Source organism: Cylas formicarius, unplaced genomic scaffold (assembly GCF_029955315.1).
Source record: "Cylas formicarius isolate icCylForm1 unplaced genomic scaffold, icCylForm1.1 PGA_scaffold_6__28_contigs__length_40554024, whole genome shotgun sequence".
NCBI lineage: Eukaryota > Metazoa > Arthropoda > Insecta > Coleoptera > Brentidae > Cylas > Cylas formicarius.
Window position 1 is genome coordinate 4,736,990 of NW_026844347.1, and position 20,564 is coordinate 4,757,553.

At 33.2% G+C, this 20,564-nt stretch overlaps 1 protein-coding gene across 2 annotated transcripts in view; it reads left to right on the forward strand.

The window, feature by feature from the left end:
* Positions 1 to 4,498: 4,498 nt before the first annotated feature.
* Positions 4,499 to 20,564, forward strand: part of LOC132703020 (protein Skeletor, isoforms B/C) — a 40,842-nt gene continuing 24,776 nt past the window's right edge. The window contains exons 1-2 of one of the 2 annotated variants that reach the window (XM_060672031.1): positions 4,499 to 4,659; positions 19,938 to 20,078. In XM_060672031.1, coding sequence (XP_060528014.1) covers positions 4,611 to 4,659; positions 19,938 to 20,078 — 190 coding nt within the window. In that variant the 5' untranslated portion in view covers positions 4,499 to 4,610. The remainder of the gene's footprint in view (positions 4,660 to 19,937; positions 20,079 to 20,564) is intronic. The other variant, XM_060672030.1, reaches the window with a different exon arrangement.

Consider the following 20,564-nt stretch of genomic DNA (forward strand, 5'->3'; position numbering starts at 1 on the left):
TCTGTCAAAGTGTCAAATGTTCGAAGTCGAGAAGAGCTGTTTTTCGGCGTCAAATTGTTGAATCGAAGATAGTTGACACGAGTAGGACAATATTTCTTCTCCATAAATACGAAAGGTGCAACCCATGTACTGTTAGGCTCAATGATGCCGATTAGGCTTCTGTCTGTCGAGTTTCAATCTACCTCTGCTACTCTTGTCTAAATGACCAAAGTTAGCTTAAAGTTCGATTAGCTATCATTATCTAATTCTTTATCAGTTGTTGATAGTCTCCTCCCAATGTCAACGCAGGGTTGTTTTGAACTGGTGCAAGATCTTTTCCAACAAATTTAAGTGACTTCATACGCATTTCGGGCATTATCAGTAAACATCACTAGACATCGAAATATCCTGCTGTTCTTTATTTTCACTCAAAGACTTTAAACGAGGAAATTTCTACTTATTGTACTTGATGAAAACAGAATATTCTGCTGTCTTCCTCCTTGAATTGACTGTAATTCTGCAAATCCGCGTAGAATTGCGTTGCGAGTTTCTGGCACAATTCTGAAAACTACATTTCAAATAAATAGGATTTTTACCTTCTGTTTCCAAATGTGCGCCAAGTCGTCGTCTCCAAATCTTGTTCCTCCAATTCCCGCTGCCAATCGGCACCCTTTAACTTATGACCACTTTTTCACTCTTTCCTTGTTTACGTCATCCCTAGACGCCAATTAGGAGTTAGGTTTTTCGCGAAAAAATTAAACTTACACTTAAGTCACTAAAAGCTGCACCCAAATTGCCCAACACCGCTACCATCTGCTCCCTCTGTTGTCGAACAGTGTGTCGCTTTTATAAATCGTCATCGTCCTCTCGGATAACAAAGAAAACAACTGCGGACTGGTAATTATCAAATTACGATCTTGCCTATTTCGAATAAAATCTAAAAAAATCAGCGAAAACTGCCATATTGATGACCTTTTAAACACCGAGGACATTGGAGAAATATTAGTAAATACGAAGAAATAACCTCCTCACCAATTTTTGATAATTAGTAATAGCAGTATAACTTTGACCATTCCAAAATATGAAAAACATGCAATTTATTTCATATCGATAATAATAACACAACAGCATAATGCCATTGTATCTAGACAACAGAGGGATATGGTCATCAAATGCTGGCCGCCGTCGTAGGAGGCTGGTTAACCATTTTAAAAATATTCTCACCGTTGCAGTGTTTGCCAGATCTACATACAAGTCATAAAAACATTGAAATTTTAAATGGATCACCGTGTAAATTATTCTATTTTCATGTTCTGCGCAAAATTATAAATTTGATGAATATCCAAAATATAGCAAACAGGCTTAACAGGTTTAAGAACAGCTTCGATATAAGCAATACATAAGAACACTACATCATACATATATGATTCTGGCATATTGACAAGCTAACTATTTATCAATTTAAAAATATATTAAATTATTGAGAACGTCAAGTTTTGAGGTTGTCTTTTAAAATGATGTAACAAGATAGCCAAATGGGCTGAGCTCGGCTATCGGCCAACCCCGTCTGTGTTTCAAGAACTCGCGGGTTGGAGGAGATCAGAACGAAATCATGCTGCTTCTCTAGAAGACGGCTCGAATGTTCCACCCACATAGCGACCAGGCTCAGTGTTAAAAAAAATAGAGAAGTTATATAAGTTATTAGTAGTGTGTATAGTGGGAATAGTAGAGAGGTTGTGACTTCGTTATTTCCAACGAATTAAATAGTTCCATCAAGTTTGGCGCAGAGTGACTTCACCATCGCGCTTGCCCAACCCGAACGATTTTAAGTCGATTCAAAAATCCAAAAATAATTATATATATCCAAAATAAAACATAGCGGCAGGCGAGTTCCATTTCAAAACATAAAGTAGAGTGCGATAGCTTTTTGATCTAACTTTTTGTACTTATTCTGAAGCTGCCACTGAATTCTATGCAAAAAGGGTGTTTCAAAATTCAGTCTCAAGATTTAAATCTTAAAAATGCCTAAATGATGACCTAGAACTTAATTATTAACTGACCAAACTTCAATTTGAATGAGACATTTCAATTAATAGAAAAAATAAATAAACTCTGACCACGTATAGTTCCGATGCTGATCCAGATCGGATGTTTATATGAACTATTTTGCTTAGTGTGATTCATCACCCCTCACAGTTTGTGTTTTAATTTTTATAACATTAACATGGATATGGATTTCATTTGTGCGATCTTTCATCTCACAGAAACTATTCACTCTTAAACCGCATATTTCAATATTTAAAGTTAAGTGAGACATCCAGCAAAAGTGTCGTACATTTTGTACGTTACAAGAAAATAATTAAGGTTCGAAAAAAGGGCAAGAACATACTTTAAACGAAACGAATCGTTAAAAATTGCAGCGTAGATTCGATTCAGACTGTATAATCTAGGTATCCATGCAAGAGTAATTTGCCGCAAACCGAAATATTTTATGCATCGGTTCGTCGCTAATGAACCCGGAAAATTAATCCGCGTGCCGTACTTTTAAATATTAATAGTAAATAATTTTACTTGGCGCGCGAATTTTTACCACAGCGTAATATTTCGGCATATGCAAAAATCACGGTTCAATAGACAAGGGCGGAAAATTCATTTTTTTGTTTTCAACGTTTTAATTAAACCCGGACTGCCCTTTTTCCAACAAATTTTAGTAAATGTTTATTATAGAAAAGTTAATGAACTAAATAAATATGTAAATATTAAAATAAAATAAAATTCTGAAAAAAAAAGAAATTTGCACATATTGAAAAACATCTATTTTCTACTTTTGAGATGGCTATTATATAGAAAATATGTGTTAAATTTACTGATTTTAGGTATTAGTTTCGTTGGCAGAAAATTGAAGAAGAAAAAACTTTTGTAAGTTACGAAAATATTACAATTAAAGTAAAACTATCTTTTTCGAATAAAAACTACCTATTTTTACACTTTACAACTTTTTCAGGAACAATTTCTACAAAAATAGCATACAGTTCCCACTTTTTGTTTGTAATAGTGCTACGTATAATTTAAGCGGGCCTGTATGGTTATTATAATAATTAAATATGTTACATTATAATAATTAAAAATAACAGCAACGAACAAAGTAAAAATGGTTATGTTTCGGTTTTAATAAACAAATTGAAGTAATTTTCCTTAGTATAATTTAAGCACGGTGATTGACAACAATTTACTGACTGATCGCAACACATATATCTGTGACCCATGTTTTTCAACGATGTCATTGTTAACTTTATATAAGTCAACATACGAGATATCAGGATTATTTTAACAAGAAAAATAAATTTTCAATATTTCGAAAACTTTAAACAAAGTTTTAGTTAGAAATAAGATCAGATTACAAAAATTACTGATTTTAATCATATTTAAATAATTTTTAGCATCAGCCTGAATCAACATTTATCGAAATTACTAACTTTTTAAACACATTTTTTTCTAAGTTATTTAATTGAAATTCTAACGGTTTTTTTTCTTCGATCTGGAAGTCTCAAAAAAAGGCAAATTTCACCTATAAGAGTGGATACATGAAATATATTTAGAATTTTCCGAGAAATTGAAAAATACAATATATCCGTCAATAAAAATAAATGTCCCTAAGAATCGTCATAGTCAGCAGGATACAAAAAGGCATACGCCGCGGAGCAGTGAGGGCGCCAAACGATCATTTCTTTACTTTGGAACTTTCTTTAAATCCGGGAATCTAGAGTGTCCAAGGAAAACGTCAAATTTTAGCATTTTCGAGGCACTAAACTAACCAAAAATAGATCATAAATAATCACATGCCGCGTACCTGAGCGATTATCACGTGATATATTTGTGGGTAACAAACTCAAAATTTCCGGGTGGAAAAAGGGGAGTTTCCGATCAACTTTAAACACGCTGTACACATTAATTTGTATTCCTTAGCAAAATATTACAAAGTTACAATTTTTAAATAACAGATGAAAGTAAAAATTCTTTAGAAAAAATGAAATGGCTTTCACGAAAAAAAAAACTAAAGTGGACATTTTAAAAATCACCCAACTCACAACAACGATATTTTCTATTTTGTAGAGTGACAAAATGATAAAGCGGCAATTTCTTTTGCGTATTTTTTCTGGCTATTTGAAAAACATTGGATAATTTTGTACCTCTAGCTTTTATTTTTTTTAAATCTTAATCTGTTATTTATTATTAGAACCAAAAATAAAGCGCTTACACATAAAATGGGGCTCATTTAGATTACCAGTTTAAAACTTGAAACTGGGATTATTATCTCAATAATAAGATATATTATTCTCTTTCTTAATATAACAACGCCATTGCCACTTCAAGCGATATACTTTAGCCATAAAATCTTGCATTGGTGAAAAAAACATTTGCCTTCGAATAAAAAGATTATAGCTTTTCAACTCATTTCACTATCGAATCAAGATGGGGGCAGTGGGGTACAACCGGTCTTCTTGGTCGCGTTCGTAACAGTACGTCGACGTTTCAATCAAATGTGCGAGATTTAAAGTGAAAGGTTTTCAAGCAGGACTTGGCAGTGTTTCTAGTGAGTTCGTATAGTGAGCATTAAACACGACGACAGCATGACCGGGATCAGGGCCTACGTTATAGTTGCTATTGCTGCCTGTTTCGGTGAGTGTAATAAATTACTTTGGCAATTTTCAATTGGTTTTGACCTAAATTTTATAAACAAATATTTAATCCAAACTGGCAATCAGAAGTTAAATTTTTGTGGTACATGATTTTGGATCCAAATTATTATAGACCAAAATAAATTATATAGGACGATTGACAGGGAATCACAGATAAGCAATTTATAGTGAACAAGACTTAGGACCGTTCTAATCAACTTTGATGTTTTAAATCAGAGACCCTGTATATTATTGAATTTTCAATTTCTTGTTATTTCCGTGTAATACATCCCTATACCTTTCTGGAGTGGTTATCGATCAATTAAGTATTTTCCATATTTTTTGTTTCTATATTTTTGTTTAATTTTAGCTAAAGTTTAGGGAGGTTCCGTGCAACAGTTTTATATAGACAAGATAATGAAAGTTTCATTTTTTCAAATATATGTTATCATCATGAATTTTATTATTTGGCATATTTGCCTTAGGTGGATATGAAATTGTTATTATTCATACCTATACCGTGAAAGTGGTCACAAGCATTTAATGGGGGAAATATATACTTGATGAATTTTTCATGGACAATACGGTCAAATTTTAGCAAGAATATACAAAAATTCAACGAATTTTGATTTAGAATCAATGAACAAGAAGTTTGGACTATTAAAATGTGATTTCATTAATTATGTAATGTTTAATAAAGACAACGTAATACATGTTCTAGCATATTTTAACGCTTATCTTCTGCGCACAAATAATGTTATTTAGTCGCGGAATAAAAAATTCATAGAGGAATTAGGTGCCAAAAGAATATTTAGAGAGTTCCAAGTTTAAACATTCAGCAACTACTTTATTATACAGTGACAGCGTTTTTAAATTAATATGTTTCATATTTTTTATAGCATCTCAAAACTAACCTAAACAAAAATGATATTTCTCTAGGTATCAGTTTTCTTCAAAGTAATTTTAAATTTTAAATTCTTGTGTCCGCTGCATAGTTTCATTAAACGTAATCTGTTACGATAAAACAATTTTGATTGCATTTTAATGGACGCGATTACATTAAATTGCGCAGTATTCAGTGATTAACGCTCTTTCGTACGCAATACTGAGTATTGTGTACAAAATTTTTGATAAATGACAGGATTCTACGACACGGCGACATTTAAGTTCAACATCTGGTTTAATTACACCGAGTAATTTCGGAATCCTTTTAAGGAAGCTTGATTTCAAAGTAAATAAGTTCAAAGCCCCAAATGGTGATAAATAAAATATAAATGTTCGTCTTCAAACACGTGTTTTAAACGGTCACATATTTATAGCAATTAATTTAAAAGAACGAATTCAATTTTAAAAAAGTATCGTCATCCAATCTGAGACCACAAACAGTTTTTCTTTATCAGAACTAGATCTGTTAATAACTTATCCTAAATTATATCCTAATATTTTATTAATGCAATTTAACACAGAAGATCTAGTTTCGAAGTTTAAATTAAAAATGTTCCAGAATTTTCAAGGAAAAACTAACCAACCAAAATGTGGACCATCGTTTCGTGCAACGGAACATCTACTTTCAATAAATTCAGTTGAAAAGAATAATAGTCAAACGTATTTGTACACGTTAGACAGGTTTTTGTCGATAAACTCTGTTAAAGTTAAAAAAAGAATTGTTTTAAATTATATTTCACACACATTTTTTTATCATTAAAGGACATTTTTTGCAGCAAAACGTTTTTTTCGTAGTAGTAAGGAGTCTCAAAAAAGACAGTAAAAGACTGAGAATACAAGTTATTTTCAAAATTCCTCTAAAATAACGTGATACACCCTGTATGGGTTTTTCAAAGTTCAGCAACAAGATTTTAGGGGTATAATTTTTCTTTCAAATAATACGTTTCTTTTTTCTTAAAGCATGTATCCACAAACGTTTCGTCGCACATCTACAGAGTGTTTTTTTGAGTTTTTTCTTTGCAGCTTTTAAGGCGTTTAGATCAAATTAAAGCTTAGCTTCCGTGACACGGAAAAATATTTTTAATCTGTTCTTTCTCACTTAAACTTTCTGTGGTAAGTCACTAATGCATTCTAAAATACAAAATTTGCTTTCTGTTTTGTTCAGAAAATATTCAATTCTGCGGGTCGGTCACGAAGCGTTTACGATCACATGTTTGTTGAACAAAAAGATCTTATTTATTATATATTATCTTATATATTATCAAGCAGCGAAACACATTTTTTGATGTGAAATAATTATTTTAAAAATAAACTATTGACCATAACCATTTTTTTCTAAAATAATTATTAATTGCCAAATCTTTATTCAATTTTTAACGAATATGATCTCCTGACTTTTTTCCTAAGAAATAATAATAAAAATGATAAACACTAAAAACCCAAAGTTTAATTTTTTTTGTTTTAATTTTAATCATAATTTTGGTGCATCATTTTTTCTTTAAAAATAATTTCATTTCCAATGAGTGTGCAAAATGCAAGTGCAAATGCAAAAAACAGTGTTTCCAGACATATGTTTATATAAGACACTGGGGCTAATGTTCGACGTAGAATACCCATAAAAATTTGGCGCAATAATTTCTGAACACCCTTATTTTTGCCATAATAAACTTTAACAAGATAAATGTTGTTAAAGAAATTAACAAATATCCATTTCACATCGCAATCGTAATGACTAGCAACGATCCTATGTCCGATTTGTATTATTAAAATTGTAGAAAAAAACGCTAAAGCAACCACCTCGATATCCTTGGGGTCCGATCAATTAAAATAAAATGTAAATAAAAATAGCCTACCAATAAAGAGCTGAAACCGTTGAAAACTAAATTATTATCATTGTTGTTGCTGTGATTAATGCAAGAATTAATTATTATAAGAATGACAGTAGTGTTTTATTGTCGTTGTTTATTTCCTTATGACTATTAGTTCCTGAGAGATAACGTGAATCAAAATCAAATCAATGAATCAAACGTTACAAGGTTTTCAGGGTAATGCTTTGTACGGTTCAAGACATTCAGACGCTTCAAACAAAAAAACTGATGCATTTCTAAGTGCTAATGAATAGTAGAAAATAATAAAAAGTCATACACCAATAGAGTTCCTGAAAAAGATTAGGAATGTGTTTCTTTCCACGATCTATACTTTTTGGGTACACCTGTGGCGAAAGTACCAGAAATGTCAAAAGTGGCGGATAAAAGCTTACACCTCATCGCTGCATAATTGGATATTTAGAATAGGAAGTAGAAAAAAAAAGATTGTGGTGGCTGGATGGGATGATCCTGTTATATAGAGAACTTACCCGAAGTGTCAAAGTAATAAATACCAAAACCATTTGCTATGGGCAATAATTATATTAATGGTTGGCAACTCGCGATATACCGTTGCGACAACAACGTTAATGCATGTGCGAATAGCGTAATTTCAAACCTCTAAGCATACAAAAAACGGCATTACGAAATCCATCAAGAGCACTTGTCTTTATTATTATTACCCAGCAACAAAACATCGGCGCAATAAACATATTTACCCAATTTAAAAGTTCGAAAGACGGGCGTAGAAGCTAACATACTTTCACTTTATGAATCCGCGAAGAGCTGATAAACTAACGAGGCACCAATTTGATAATTTAGATGGTTGTATAGGGTGGCCCGTTTATCAGGGGCCGCTACCTTGTCTCAGAAAATATACGAGACGAAAATTTTACTGGAAATAAAGGGCGATAAACCAGACACTGCTTTTTTTTTGTAAATAATATTCTAAAAAAAATATTTTTCTTATTTTACAATGATTGTTAAAGTTTAAATTAAATTAAAAAACAAATTCCCGCTCTTTTTGATTTCTTTAAAAATTTTAAAATGAAATTGTATTGTATTTACTGGGTAGACGTTGTTTTTGACACTTCAGAGACAGTAAACCAGTAAAATGTTCAAATAAACGAAATTACGGTTTTATAAAATTTAGGCATGTATATGTTTTTCATAAATAAAGGAGAAACAGTTGAAAAAATGATCTGTAAAACGGGCATTAAAAGACATCAAAAGTCGCAGGATAATTTTTTTCAAAGAAACTCTCACAGGCTATTACTATTTACAAATATTATGAATTCCTTTTGCATCCGTTGTTGATAAATCGAATTGGTTGACCTTACGCAGTTTCTTTGGCTTCTTCAGCCAACAGCAGTTTCGGCTAAGCTCTGATGAAGCCAACAGCAAGTTCGATTAATCAACAACCGACGCAGATATGTATTTTCATTTCCAAAATTTGCATTTCAATTCAAAATAATTCGCATAGAATGAACCCGGGAAATAAACATTTGGTATAGTTTAGGCAAAAATCAAAAATCGCTATTTCTAAGAAGTCGCCATTTCAGGTTGAAGAGGTCTGTTTCATATTATTTATTTATTATTTTATATACTCGAAGACTAATGTCATGTTGACTTAATTCCTGTTGCTGGATATTGGTGAATATTCAAATAAAGAGTTTATGATCGTTTCACAAAAGTTTCCAAAATTGAAATGATCTTCCGCAATGGAGAATTTACACAATATAAGTTTGGGCATGACTTAAATTGATACCTGCTAAAAAACAAAATAATTTTCTTTCAACCACAGTTTGCACTGTGGCCTTTTTATAATTACAAAAACTGGTTCCAGAAAGTTTTCTGGAGCAGAAAATTTCTTCTGAGCAGAAGCAGAGTCTGCCGAAAGACAAAATAGTTCTACCTACATTTTTCACAAAAATTAAAAATACCTGTCTACACAATCGACATACATGTTCAAGGTCAAGGTCATCGTCTATTCTGTAGAATATACAGACAAATATTGCTTCTTATATTAAACGTCTGATGATGTAAGCGCGCGCGTATTAGTATTATCGATGCTCGCAATGTATAAATTAAGTTGCTCCACTTAAAAATATTAAATCGAGTGACTTAATATGCCCTGCGGATTATACAAAAATGCAACGCGTGCTGCGCTGCGCCGCATGCCTCTCGATGTGCGCCTTGCCTTATTGTGACTGTTTTTGAAAAATTGATCAATCTAATAAATACCAAAGCTGTTTACAATTTAATTCCGCCACTCTACTCTGAGGATTTCGATAAAACCGACAGACATCGGAATTGAAAATTACGAACAATAAAGTTGCCGTATTCGCAATCTCGACAAATTGGAACCGCCATCAGTTGCGAAACAAAAGACATCTCAAACAAATTTATGCAATTATCTTCGTTTCGTTAATGAAGAATAACCTGAAATCAGGTAGTTACAAAAGGTTTAATAAAAATATGTCTTATTTTCTTAACTATCCATTAGGTCAAACGATTTTTGGTTTATGATCCAAAACCATAAAATGATGTCCGTTTAAATCAGAGCCTTATCTTCGCTTCCATGACGGTATAAGTTTCAAAAAGTTTACAAGTACAAGCACTTTTTACATAAACAGTCATTGTTGTAGTCGCTGTTTGTCAAATTGTTGAACATCGTCGATTTTGCAAAAGAAATTATCGGTTACCATGCGCTTACATCGCTCACCATCGACTTTTACCGCCCACGGTCAAAAAAATTAGGCCATCATAAACATTTCGCCCCATATGCGGTTATGTTGGTTATTATCATACTCTGAGGGATGAAAAGGTGACTAATCATTTAAAAAAATCAAGATCGCCTTTATAACACCCAAGTTGTGTAAATCTATGGTCTTCAAATTCTAAATTTGTGATCGCGAATATTTGACACCTTGAAAATGATTTCGCATAGGTAACAACATAAGAACTTTAAATTAGATCACCTATTTACATACGATGATGTCCACATCCATCCTTGTCAAATAGCCAACGCGGATTAAATTTGAAAATCTAGCCCTTTTTTGAAATTTTCAAAATCTGTGATACAAGTCTGTCGCATCAGCTTGTAACTTCACATGCTTTACTACAATTAAAATGTCGATTTTAATCGCTTAATTATTCACACTGGCATTTTCATGATTAAATGTCGCATTTAACCATATTATGCAATTTTATTATATCTGAATTACATTACAATATAATTTACATTTGATATAAAGAGAAAACGATGCAAAAGCATTTTCGTCGGATAGATATGAATAGTTAGTTAGGTAATAAATAAACGTTTAAATTCAGAAGATGCGGTTGATGGTACATTCGTGTCTACAATTATACGTTTATCCACAAATCTTGAAAGTATATTTCAAATATTAAGCAATTAGAAAGTGTTTCTCGGTAGCCATTTTAGTCTACGAGATAATGCAGAACACATTTTTTTACATGTGTTCGCAACCTGTGTTCGTTTAAATTGTATCATTTATAATAAGTGTTGTACGAGAATTCTAAAAATAGAAAGACAATTTTGTTTTTCTATTACCATCAATTTGAAAATTTTAATTAATTTGGCATTTAATTCATTATTTGCAAAATGCCAAAATTCAACGTTATAAATAATAATTCACAAAACTTGATTAGTATTTAGTACAAACCGGAATACCAGAAACCAAAAAGAAACTTGGAAAATGACATGAGAGGTTTTTGACATTGACAAATATTCCCGTAAACGACCGGTTAGTTTATCATAGCCACAAAGCCTTGTCATAGCTAACATCATCAAAACTTTAAATGTAAAATATAGATCTATACTATACACCGCACTACACACTATACACAAGTCTTACAGACAAGCTCGGAACATACGTGTACAGAACCTAGGACACTGGACGCAACGTTGCCAGTTCTTCATGTTGACTATTATATTTTTGTTTTACGTATCAATTTTGAATCCAAAATATGCGGTTAGGGACATTTTACTTTGGGATATTCGTTTTTCTTTTTTGTATAGACCGAGATCTAGATTTGTTTTGTTGGTTAACGATATTAGTATATTATAATATTAATATATTATTGACTCACGAGTGACTTAAATAAAATAGGTTTACGGAACGTGTTGCATGCTATACGTTTTCTACGACCGTTATTTTTTGGGTACATTTTACCAAAACAACACGAATACATTCACTGACATGACCGTCACAATTCAAGGCGTGGAAAATATCTCCGAAAACATCCGATTGCTCCCAATCCCGTGCGGTAAAATACCAGGAATGTCCGAAGTAGCTCAGATCCGTGGAAAACGAAACTGAAGTGGTAAAGTGACGCTTCCCGCACGCTAGATCGGTGTGTAATTAGGCATTTTACAAACGGGAGTAGAAAAAATATTTTACCGGCCAAACCCGATGGCCGTTTATTCCTTAGAACTAATTAACCTCAGCTGACAAAAACTGGCAAAATATTTAAAGAAAAAAACTCAGTTTCTTTGATAAAGCATTATTTCACAAAAACCTGTAATTGGACTGGAACCTGCGCACTTCCTTGAAATGAAACTGGTTAAGAGCAGAAAATTTCATAACATCAAAACTGGAGATTGGTAGGGTTGTTATTTGATAGAGAAAGGTTTTCAACTATAGCACCCTTATATTTAATAAGACTCGCAAAAGCCCGACCCTTTCAAGTCCCAATTTGAGAGTAGTGAGATTTTTGAGAGTACTGCACCGCAGGTTTCGAATAAAGGTCACACCGGATGACACGACCCTCGCTAAGCAAATGAATTTAATAAGTACGAAATGACTGGCAAATACTTCGCTGTGCATAATAAAACTCGTGCAAACCAACTATGGAGAGAAGCGCTTAAATTTTCGGACGGACGTCCTCGACTATGCTCGTTTGGCTTTATTTGAAACTGCAATGCGAGCCGACGAAATTCATCGGTGTTGCAGATAAAAACGTGCGAGTTTGCAACTCCCGAACGCTAAATTTCGGGAATTAATTCGCGGTTTGTGTGGATGTTTCGTGTCGCCTAGGACAAAGGATACGGAAAACCTTCCCCGAAAGTATGTTTCTCGGAAATTCGTCCCATTGCTTTATGCGAATCCACATATCGTATTTTCAAAGTAGGACATAAAACAACGTAACAAAGTAAGCAACTTTAAATTTGAATCAATTATCGCACTAACATGTGCCTGTGAGTAACTCGCTAAAGAGAGCATCAACTTCGACCGACCCTAAAATTTTCATGATCTACACCAATGGATACGTTTTCAGGCATATTCAACAAAATATTACTAAAATGTTCTTTTTTACTTAATATTGTATTTTTGGGTGGAATTTAATAGATTTCTTTGAATGTATATTTGCAATGACCCTCCAAATGATCGATTTCCGACTTCAAACTTGTTCCATTAAAAACTTTGGCATATTCGGTAACTTGTTTAGGACTGCGTATTCAACAATAAAAAAAAGCGAAATATGATCAAGACGAAAGTATCCGTATTATTTTAAAAAATAAAAAGTAAAGTTTAAAAAATTCTCGCATTTATTTAAGTTTTTTGTAAAAGGTCCAAAAACATATTAAAAAAGATATATACTATTTTAGTCTGACACTTTTGAAGGAACATGGCTCAAAGGCAAAATAAAATAGTGGCAACTACGACTTTGTTTAGAAGTATTGTCTGAAACCTTCAAAAATGCATTCATTGGTACATAAGGATAACAACGCCGCAATTTAGTAAGACCAACACTGCAAAATCCCTCCCACACAGCAAGAAATCTTTCTGATACTTATTTTGCCACTAAACGAAAACCAATACCCACTCATACTGCAAATAATAAACATCAGGAATTTGATATACGAAACAAAGTTAGAGTTGTGAAGGGTCCATTTAACCTGTGAGCCCATAGAACGCCGTAAAATCTTGCAAGAAATCCTATGGAAAATATGTACTTGCACATAATGATGCAGCATGAGAATGAAGGCATAAAGATGGGCGATAACTGCAAGCTTTTTTGGAAAAATTATCCCTTTCGAGCTGGGCTCCATTATGGTCTAAATGTTCACGGATATTTACAAGACATTCTGAAACTTTTTGTCATTCCATTTTCTGCGGAAGAAGGTCTAAACGTTCTTCTTCAACGCGAAACCCTGCACTGTAGCCCAACTCCACACTGGTGACTCATCCTGAAGAACATAATATTGAGCTTTAAGCAGGCTGAACGTAAAACCCATAGAACATTTTTGGGATATTCTTCTGGGATGGTTAAAAGATCGCCAAGTTTGCTTGTTCATTCTAATTTTCTTTATCTTGACAACCAAATATAATTTATTTTGCCTTATCACAGTAGTAAGTGCTACCAGAAGTACCCAACATACCGTGGCGATTGTAACTTTTTAAATATTAAACAAAATTCCCATTTGCAATTTAATGCACCACATTGTATAGAGTTAAGAATGTACAGATGCAGGAAGATGTGCTTAAAGTAAGCAAGGTCACAACCAGGTTGTAACAGTACCTACATATCATTATGCTAATACAAGCGACCAGATATTAATTCTAAAGTTCTGAAAAAAATTAACAACAGCAATATACAAACTCAACTCGTGCCTAAACAACGTCGTGATTAAAACATGTTATGTTTTTCCATTGCAGCAATTTATCTAAGATGTAATAATCAAGTACCATTTATTTATTTATTTGATTTTCTATCAGTTTTTGGTTTCTAGCCTTACAGGCAAAGTATCTCTAGCCTGAAACTGTCAACGTGCCCTCCCTAGGGCGACTACTGGACCAACCGGCCAATTTAAATTCATTTAATGCGCCCTCGGGGGCGAAACTTTTCAATATCCTTTAGAGGAAAACTGCCGAAAGTACAAATAGAAAGAAAAGGGATACGGGTCCTTTCGTCGACCCATGTTTATGTAACTAAAGAGGGGCAATAAACGTCTCGAGATGCGATATAAAAAGAAATGTAAACCAATTTCAACATCGGAGAAAAGTTTTGCCGTAAAAATGAAGGCATTGCCATTTCTTGTGCCACGCATTAGCCATAAAATATAACGTTTTTTTTTATTATTTAAGATCGGTAAAACGATGCTTTATAGATTCCAAACACTATTCATTAAACTCAAAATAACAATTTTCAAATACTTTAATCCGGCATACCTAAAAATTTCAACTTCTATTCTTATTAGATTTTTAATTAGAAATTCCTAATTCACAAGGCCAAGTATTCTATTAAAAGAATACTCTACTCTAGATTACTAGTAATATATTATTAATATTAATAGAGAAGACACCCAAACAGCATCAATTAAATCTTTCGAGAAATGGATGTACTCATTAATGTTTAATAGATTATTAACTAAATGTGTATTTAGACTGCGATATATGAAGAGTTGTATATCATTCCGAAAGAAGTCACACTGATTAATAAAATAACAAACAACCGCCAAACTACACACAAAAATATTTTTTTCTATTCCCGCCTGTAAAATACCTAATTACGCGCCGATCTAGCGTGCGGTCCGCGTCACTTTACCACGTCAGTTTCGTTTCCCACGAATCCGAGCCACTTCGGACATTTCCGGGATTTTACCGCACGGGTTTGGGAGCAATCGGATGTTTTCGGAGATATTTCCCACGCTTTGAATTTTGACGTTTGTCAATTCTGACAGTCATGTCAGTGAATGTATTCGTGTTTTCCGAAAATGTACGCAAAAACTAACGGTCGTAGAAAAAGTATAGTATGCAACACGTTCGGTAAACTTTTTAACTCACTCGTTTATTAAACACTCGCTCGTGTCAAATAAACTCTTGAGTCAAATGCAGCTGACCGCACTTGTTGCATAATATACTATTTTCTACTCCCGTCGGTAAAATACCTAATTACCCACCGATCTAGCGTGCGGGAAACGTCACTTTACCACGTCAGTTTCGTTTCCCATGAATCCGATCCACTTTTACCGCACAAATTTGGGAGCAATCGAATGTTTTCGCAGATATTTCCCACGCCTTGAATTTTAACGTTTGTCAATTCTGACGGTCATGTCAGAGAATGTGTTCATGTTGTTTTGCGAAAATGTACCCAAAAACTAACTGTCGTAGAAAAAGTATAGTATGTAACACGTTCGGTAAACTTTTAAGTCACTCGTTTATTAAACACTCACTCAGCTGGCGTCAGATAAACTCGTAACTCAAATGCCGTTTACCACACATGTCGCATAATATACTATTAAAAAACTGGATTTTCTAGTAAATGTGGGAAACAGAGGCGCTGAACTTAAGAACACTTCATAAGTCATTCATAAAATTGTTGTTTCCTAATTGCTATGGTAATCACGTAGGGTTAATCAATGTCGTGTGAGATTATAATGTATCAATATCAATTTTTTCATAGTTATATAATATATATAAACAAACTTAACACACTTTTAAAGATAATGCAAATTACATCCGATACCTTTGAGGGTGCTTTGGAAATCTTTGAGAGAACATACACAAAAAAGACACAATATACGCAATACGCAAATACACAAAAAAGAAAATAAGTAGATCCTACTATGAAACAGGACGTACACGTGAAATTGGATTTCGGAATTCAAACCGCCAAGTTATTTGCAAACTTCACAGTATTGCGACATTTTTGCTATCAGTCTTTGTAATAGCAATATCCAAAAACACCTTTTTCTACTCCCTTCTGTTAAATTCCTAATTATACACCGATCTAGCATGCAGAAAGCATCACTTTGCCACGTGAGTTTCTTGTCCCGCGGATGGAAACCCCTTCAGCCATTTCCGCGATATTACCGCACGGGTTTGGAAGCAGAGATTTTACCGCACGGGTTGAATTATGACGCTTGTCAATTCTCGTGCCAAATAATAATAATTTCACTGTGGAAAAGTCGTTACAACACGCACCTGAAATCATGGTTATAACCTTACATTTGCGTTGTCATGTTAAAAAAAGATATTTTCTTAGGCCTAGTACAGACCTCGAATCAAAATATGGAAACTTTTTCTAAACTTTTTCAACTATTTTTAAATGTATTTAAAACGCTTTTGAAATAACTTTGAAACATTGTTTCGTGTTTACACCATAGAAAATGTCGAACGGAAACCGCAGGAATTTGTGCGAGTTATATGTATTTTACTTGTAAGGCAAAAAAAACCTAGACGTTGGCGACAGAAGGTTTCTATTGCGGGCAAAATTGAATGGCAAATTTAAAACTGGAAGATGGTAGTGACGAAATTTTCTTCGGATGACGCCATCTAATTTTGAGGAATTTCTGAAAATGATCTTCAATAGTACCAGAAACAAGAAATAAACACGTCCGTTTCCGAAAAACGTCCGGACTTGCAAACTTTGTGTCATGTTTTTATTTAACATTTAAAACTTGTCGAAACTGTTAACTCAATGTCTTGAAACACTACTGAAACAAATCGTAAATATTTCCGAAAGGTTTCAAAAATGGTTTTAAAAATTGCTTCTAAGCAAAAATTTTCTAGGTATATTGTTAAAAAAACAACTATTTGTTATTTCGTGGGTAACGTTTAATGAAGTATTAGCATATTTTAAATACATAAAAATATTATTCGGTATACACTGGCACTCAGACCGTCAATATATTTGCATCATATTAGAGTTCTCTAAACGATATATCGTTTTTAAGACATAATTTATTTAATGTTTTAAATTTTTATGAAGTTCTAACCTCAGACCTGGTTCGCTTCTTCTCTTTGTAACCCTCAATAAATAGATTCGCAATTCCACAATGACGTTCCAGAACCGTACTTCGGTACTTCGTACATATAAATGCTGAAAGCTGAAGGTAAGATTCCTCGATTATGCAGTGAAAAATCAAATTCAAAAAATACTGTTTCATAAAACCGACAGCATACTCCGACTTCACCAACCCCCACAAACCAACCAATAGGAAACTGGAAATCATCCATTACAAATCAATTATCTACATAAAATTTTGTATTTTAAATGTTAAACCCTTAAATTGCAAATCAGTTTAAGCTTTCCAATGTGTTTTTAATCAACATATCTAATGGGCAAATTCTACTTGAAGTCGAGCTACCTCAAGTATGGACTGTTTTAGGAAGATTTATAAAAAGCACACTAATATGAATTAATATAACATCTCAAATACGGCCCTGGCTTGTGGTACACTTGCTGAAAAAAATGGTCGCTTCTGCTTTACAGCAGGCGGGTGTTAAACTTATTCCGAAATCATAACCATAAAATGTTGTAAAAACGGTATATCGTTCCGATAACTCCAACATTGCTTGCTTATATATCTCTGATCTGAACTGCATTCACCAGCGACACAATGAGTGAGCTACCGGATTAACTCATTTTCTGACGCTGGGTAGAGGAAAATTTTATTTAACCTTACTTTCGATTCAACTTTTTTTTTCGAGTAATTGTTCATTCTACCCCAATATGACACAAACCAAACAGGTACATACATAAAACCATACAATATAAAGTAATTTATTTTAATATAAATAAATATCCGATATTCATCACGTCTTTTTTCAGCTGATCCTTGCTAACACAGAAAAAGAGAGAAACATATATATAGGTCGTAACTCAATTTGTTCAATTTTTTAAATAAAGTGCTATTGCGATTATTCTTTTTAATTATTCTCTTTTTATTACTTTTGTGGTATGTGTTTATGATACTGACAGAAGCACGTTCTTCACCTTTGTTCTAGAGGTTTTGATTTAGCGCCAGTTTAACGATTAACAAATAAACAAAGAACTGCTTTTTATGTTCATACAGTTAAATTTTAATTTAAGTTAATTGTAAAATAATTTTTTATCAGACGAGGAACACCTTTATGGGATGCTGTAAAACAATAAATAACGAACCAGTAAAAAAACAATTACGCCGAGAGCACTAGGCGTGACGACGTATTCTCTTTATGAGAAGAGAATGTTTGCTTTTATTAACGAGTGAGAAAATGCGGAAAATTTTATGCACTGCAGAATGCGAGTTTTATATTGAAATTAACAAAAGGTCGTGCATTTAGAATTCAAAGCCCACAATCTCTTATTGTAGAACTTCTGGATCATTAGTTTTCAAGACGTCGCACTCGCGTCGCTGCCAAGGCAAACACCAAATATATTAGTTAAATATTTAGAATATTTGTTGGAGACATTTTCATTTAATTCGTTGGTGATTTAAATATTCATTTACTCAATACGATAATCTTAAATTTCTAATTAACAGCAGCTCATCCTGTCAAATATGTTGTTTGTTCGTTAATTAAGAAAAGTTAAACAATTTTCTAGTTTTATTCATCCGCAACCCGGAATATTGCCAACAGATTATACACGGATACATGGAAAAATAACATCTTTTTAAATTATTAGCATATTAAACGAGTTGTCCCAAAAGTGCAAATTAAATCAAAATTGGCTTTTGGTAGTATAATACTTGGGTCAAAACGTAGTTGTTTTGTTGGATGTAACCTAAATTTGTTGTTCCAGGTATTTCATATTAAAGTTTAAGAAAATGACCAAGAACTGATCTTTCAAATTACCTACACTTGTTTAGCACTTTAGAAAGCTGATAATGGACGAAGCACATAAGATAAGAGTCATTCCATGTAATTCCTTCCCAAATCGCTAAGCAAATTAACAGAATTTGCAGCAGAACCAAAAACATTGCAGAATAAACTTAAACTTAAATTAGGAACCATTCAAAAGGACGAGAGGTTTGCACATATTTCCTCTCTTAAGTAGCGAAGCTAAAGTTAATTAACGACGAGCGAACTTTATTTGCCAAGAATTCTGGTTCAAAAACTACTTTAAACATAATCTCAATTAAAGTTGATAGAGATTTCGATTATTGTCAGTGCATTTTTTTTCTATTATCTTATATTTCTGTACTCTAAATACACTCTATACCATCTATTCTAAAAAACATACAACGTACAAAAATACACAGCGAGATAGTGATTTAATTATAATGGCTTCTGATTTCGCTTGTATAAAACAAATATGTATATAAGTGTCTGAATAATGTAATAAAAATATATTTTTTTTGGCAAACCTCTTATAATTTACAAACCCTTAAAAATTAGAAATGAAGAATGCAAATCTTTTACTTTAAGCAAGTTTGAAACAACCTGTGCATTAATAAAACTAATTTTAAAAAGTGCCCCAGAAATATCACAAGTACTCCACTCCACAGTTCACAGAAATCGTATGTAGGTCATCCATCCACTCGACACACTCTTCCGGCTACAAGAGTATTACTTACACAGGTAAACACAGGGAATAAAACGAAGGTGGCCAATTAACATGCCCTTGAGTAAATATGATAAAAATAGATTCTGTTAAATCGATCCCGTTCAACTCAATGAGCAATCCGTTTGACATTTACTTAAATGTACTTACGGGGTTGTTGTTCTGATTACAGGTAGCGGTAACGGAGCTCAGTATTTGGGGAAGTTCCTGGGTAAACTTTCCGAACTTCACCACGGAGTTTCGGGAGAAGTCTACGCGGTCGACGGACGAACTTTGCACATTAAGGACTTTACATACGACGGCCAGGGACCAGGTAAGTGGTTACTAGCCAACTAATTAGAAGTACATTCGTAATTGACCCGGTACATTTAATTGAAATTATTTAGAGCGCATTATACGCCCAAAAGTTTCAATAACAATAGAAGCATATCTTTTCGGATGCGTTAGAGGTAAGGAGAGTCAACTTGATCGTTTAAAATTTCGTGGAGGATTAACAGGTCTGTTTGTGTTCTTTTGTTTTGGAGAGTTAGAATTTTAAATTTTGATCTAATATGCTTGTAGTTGTGATTTTCAATGTTAATGTTAGTTAAAAATCTGTTTTGTACTCGTTCCAAACTAGTGATGTGGATGTTGTAATTAGGATTCCAAATGACTGAAGCGAACGAAAGTTTACTATGAACAAAAGCAGAGATGTGGGATTTTTAAAATCTATTGAGTTTTTTTTTTTCATGAAACCGATCATTTTATTCGATTCGATTATTACTCTATCCATATGAGTCTTAAAAGTTCACTTTTCGTC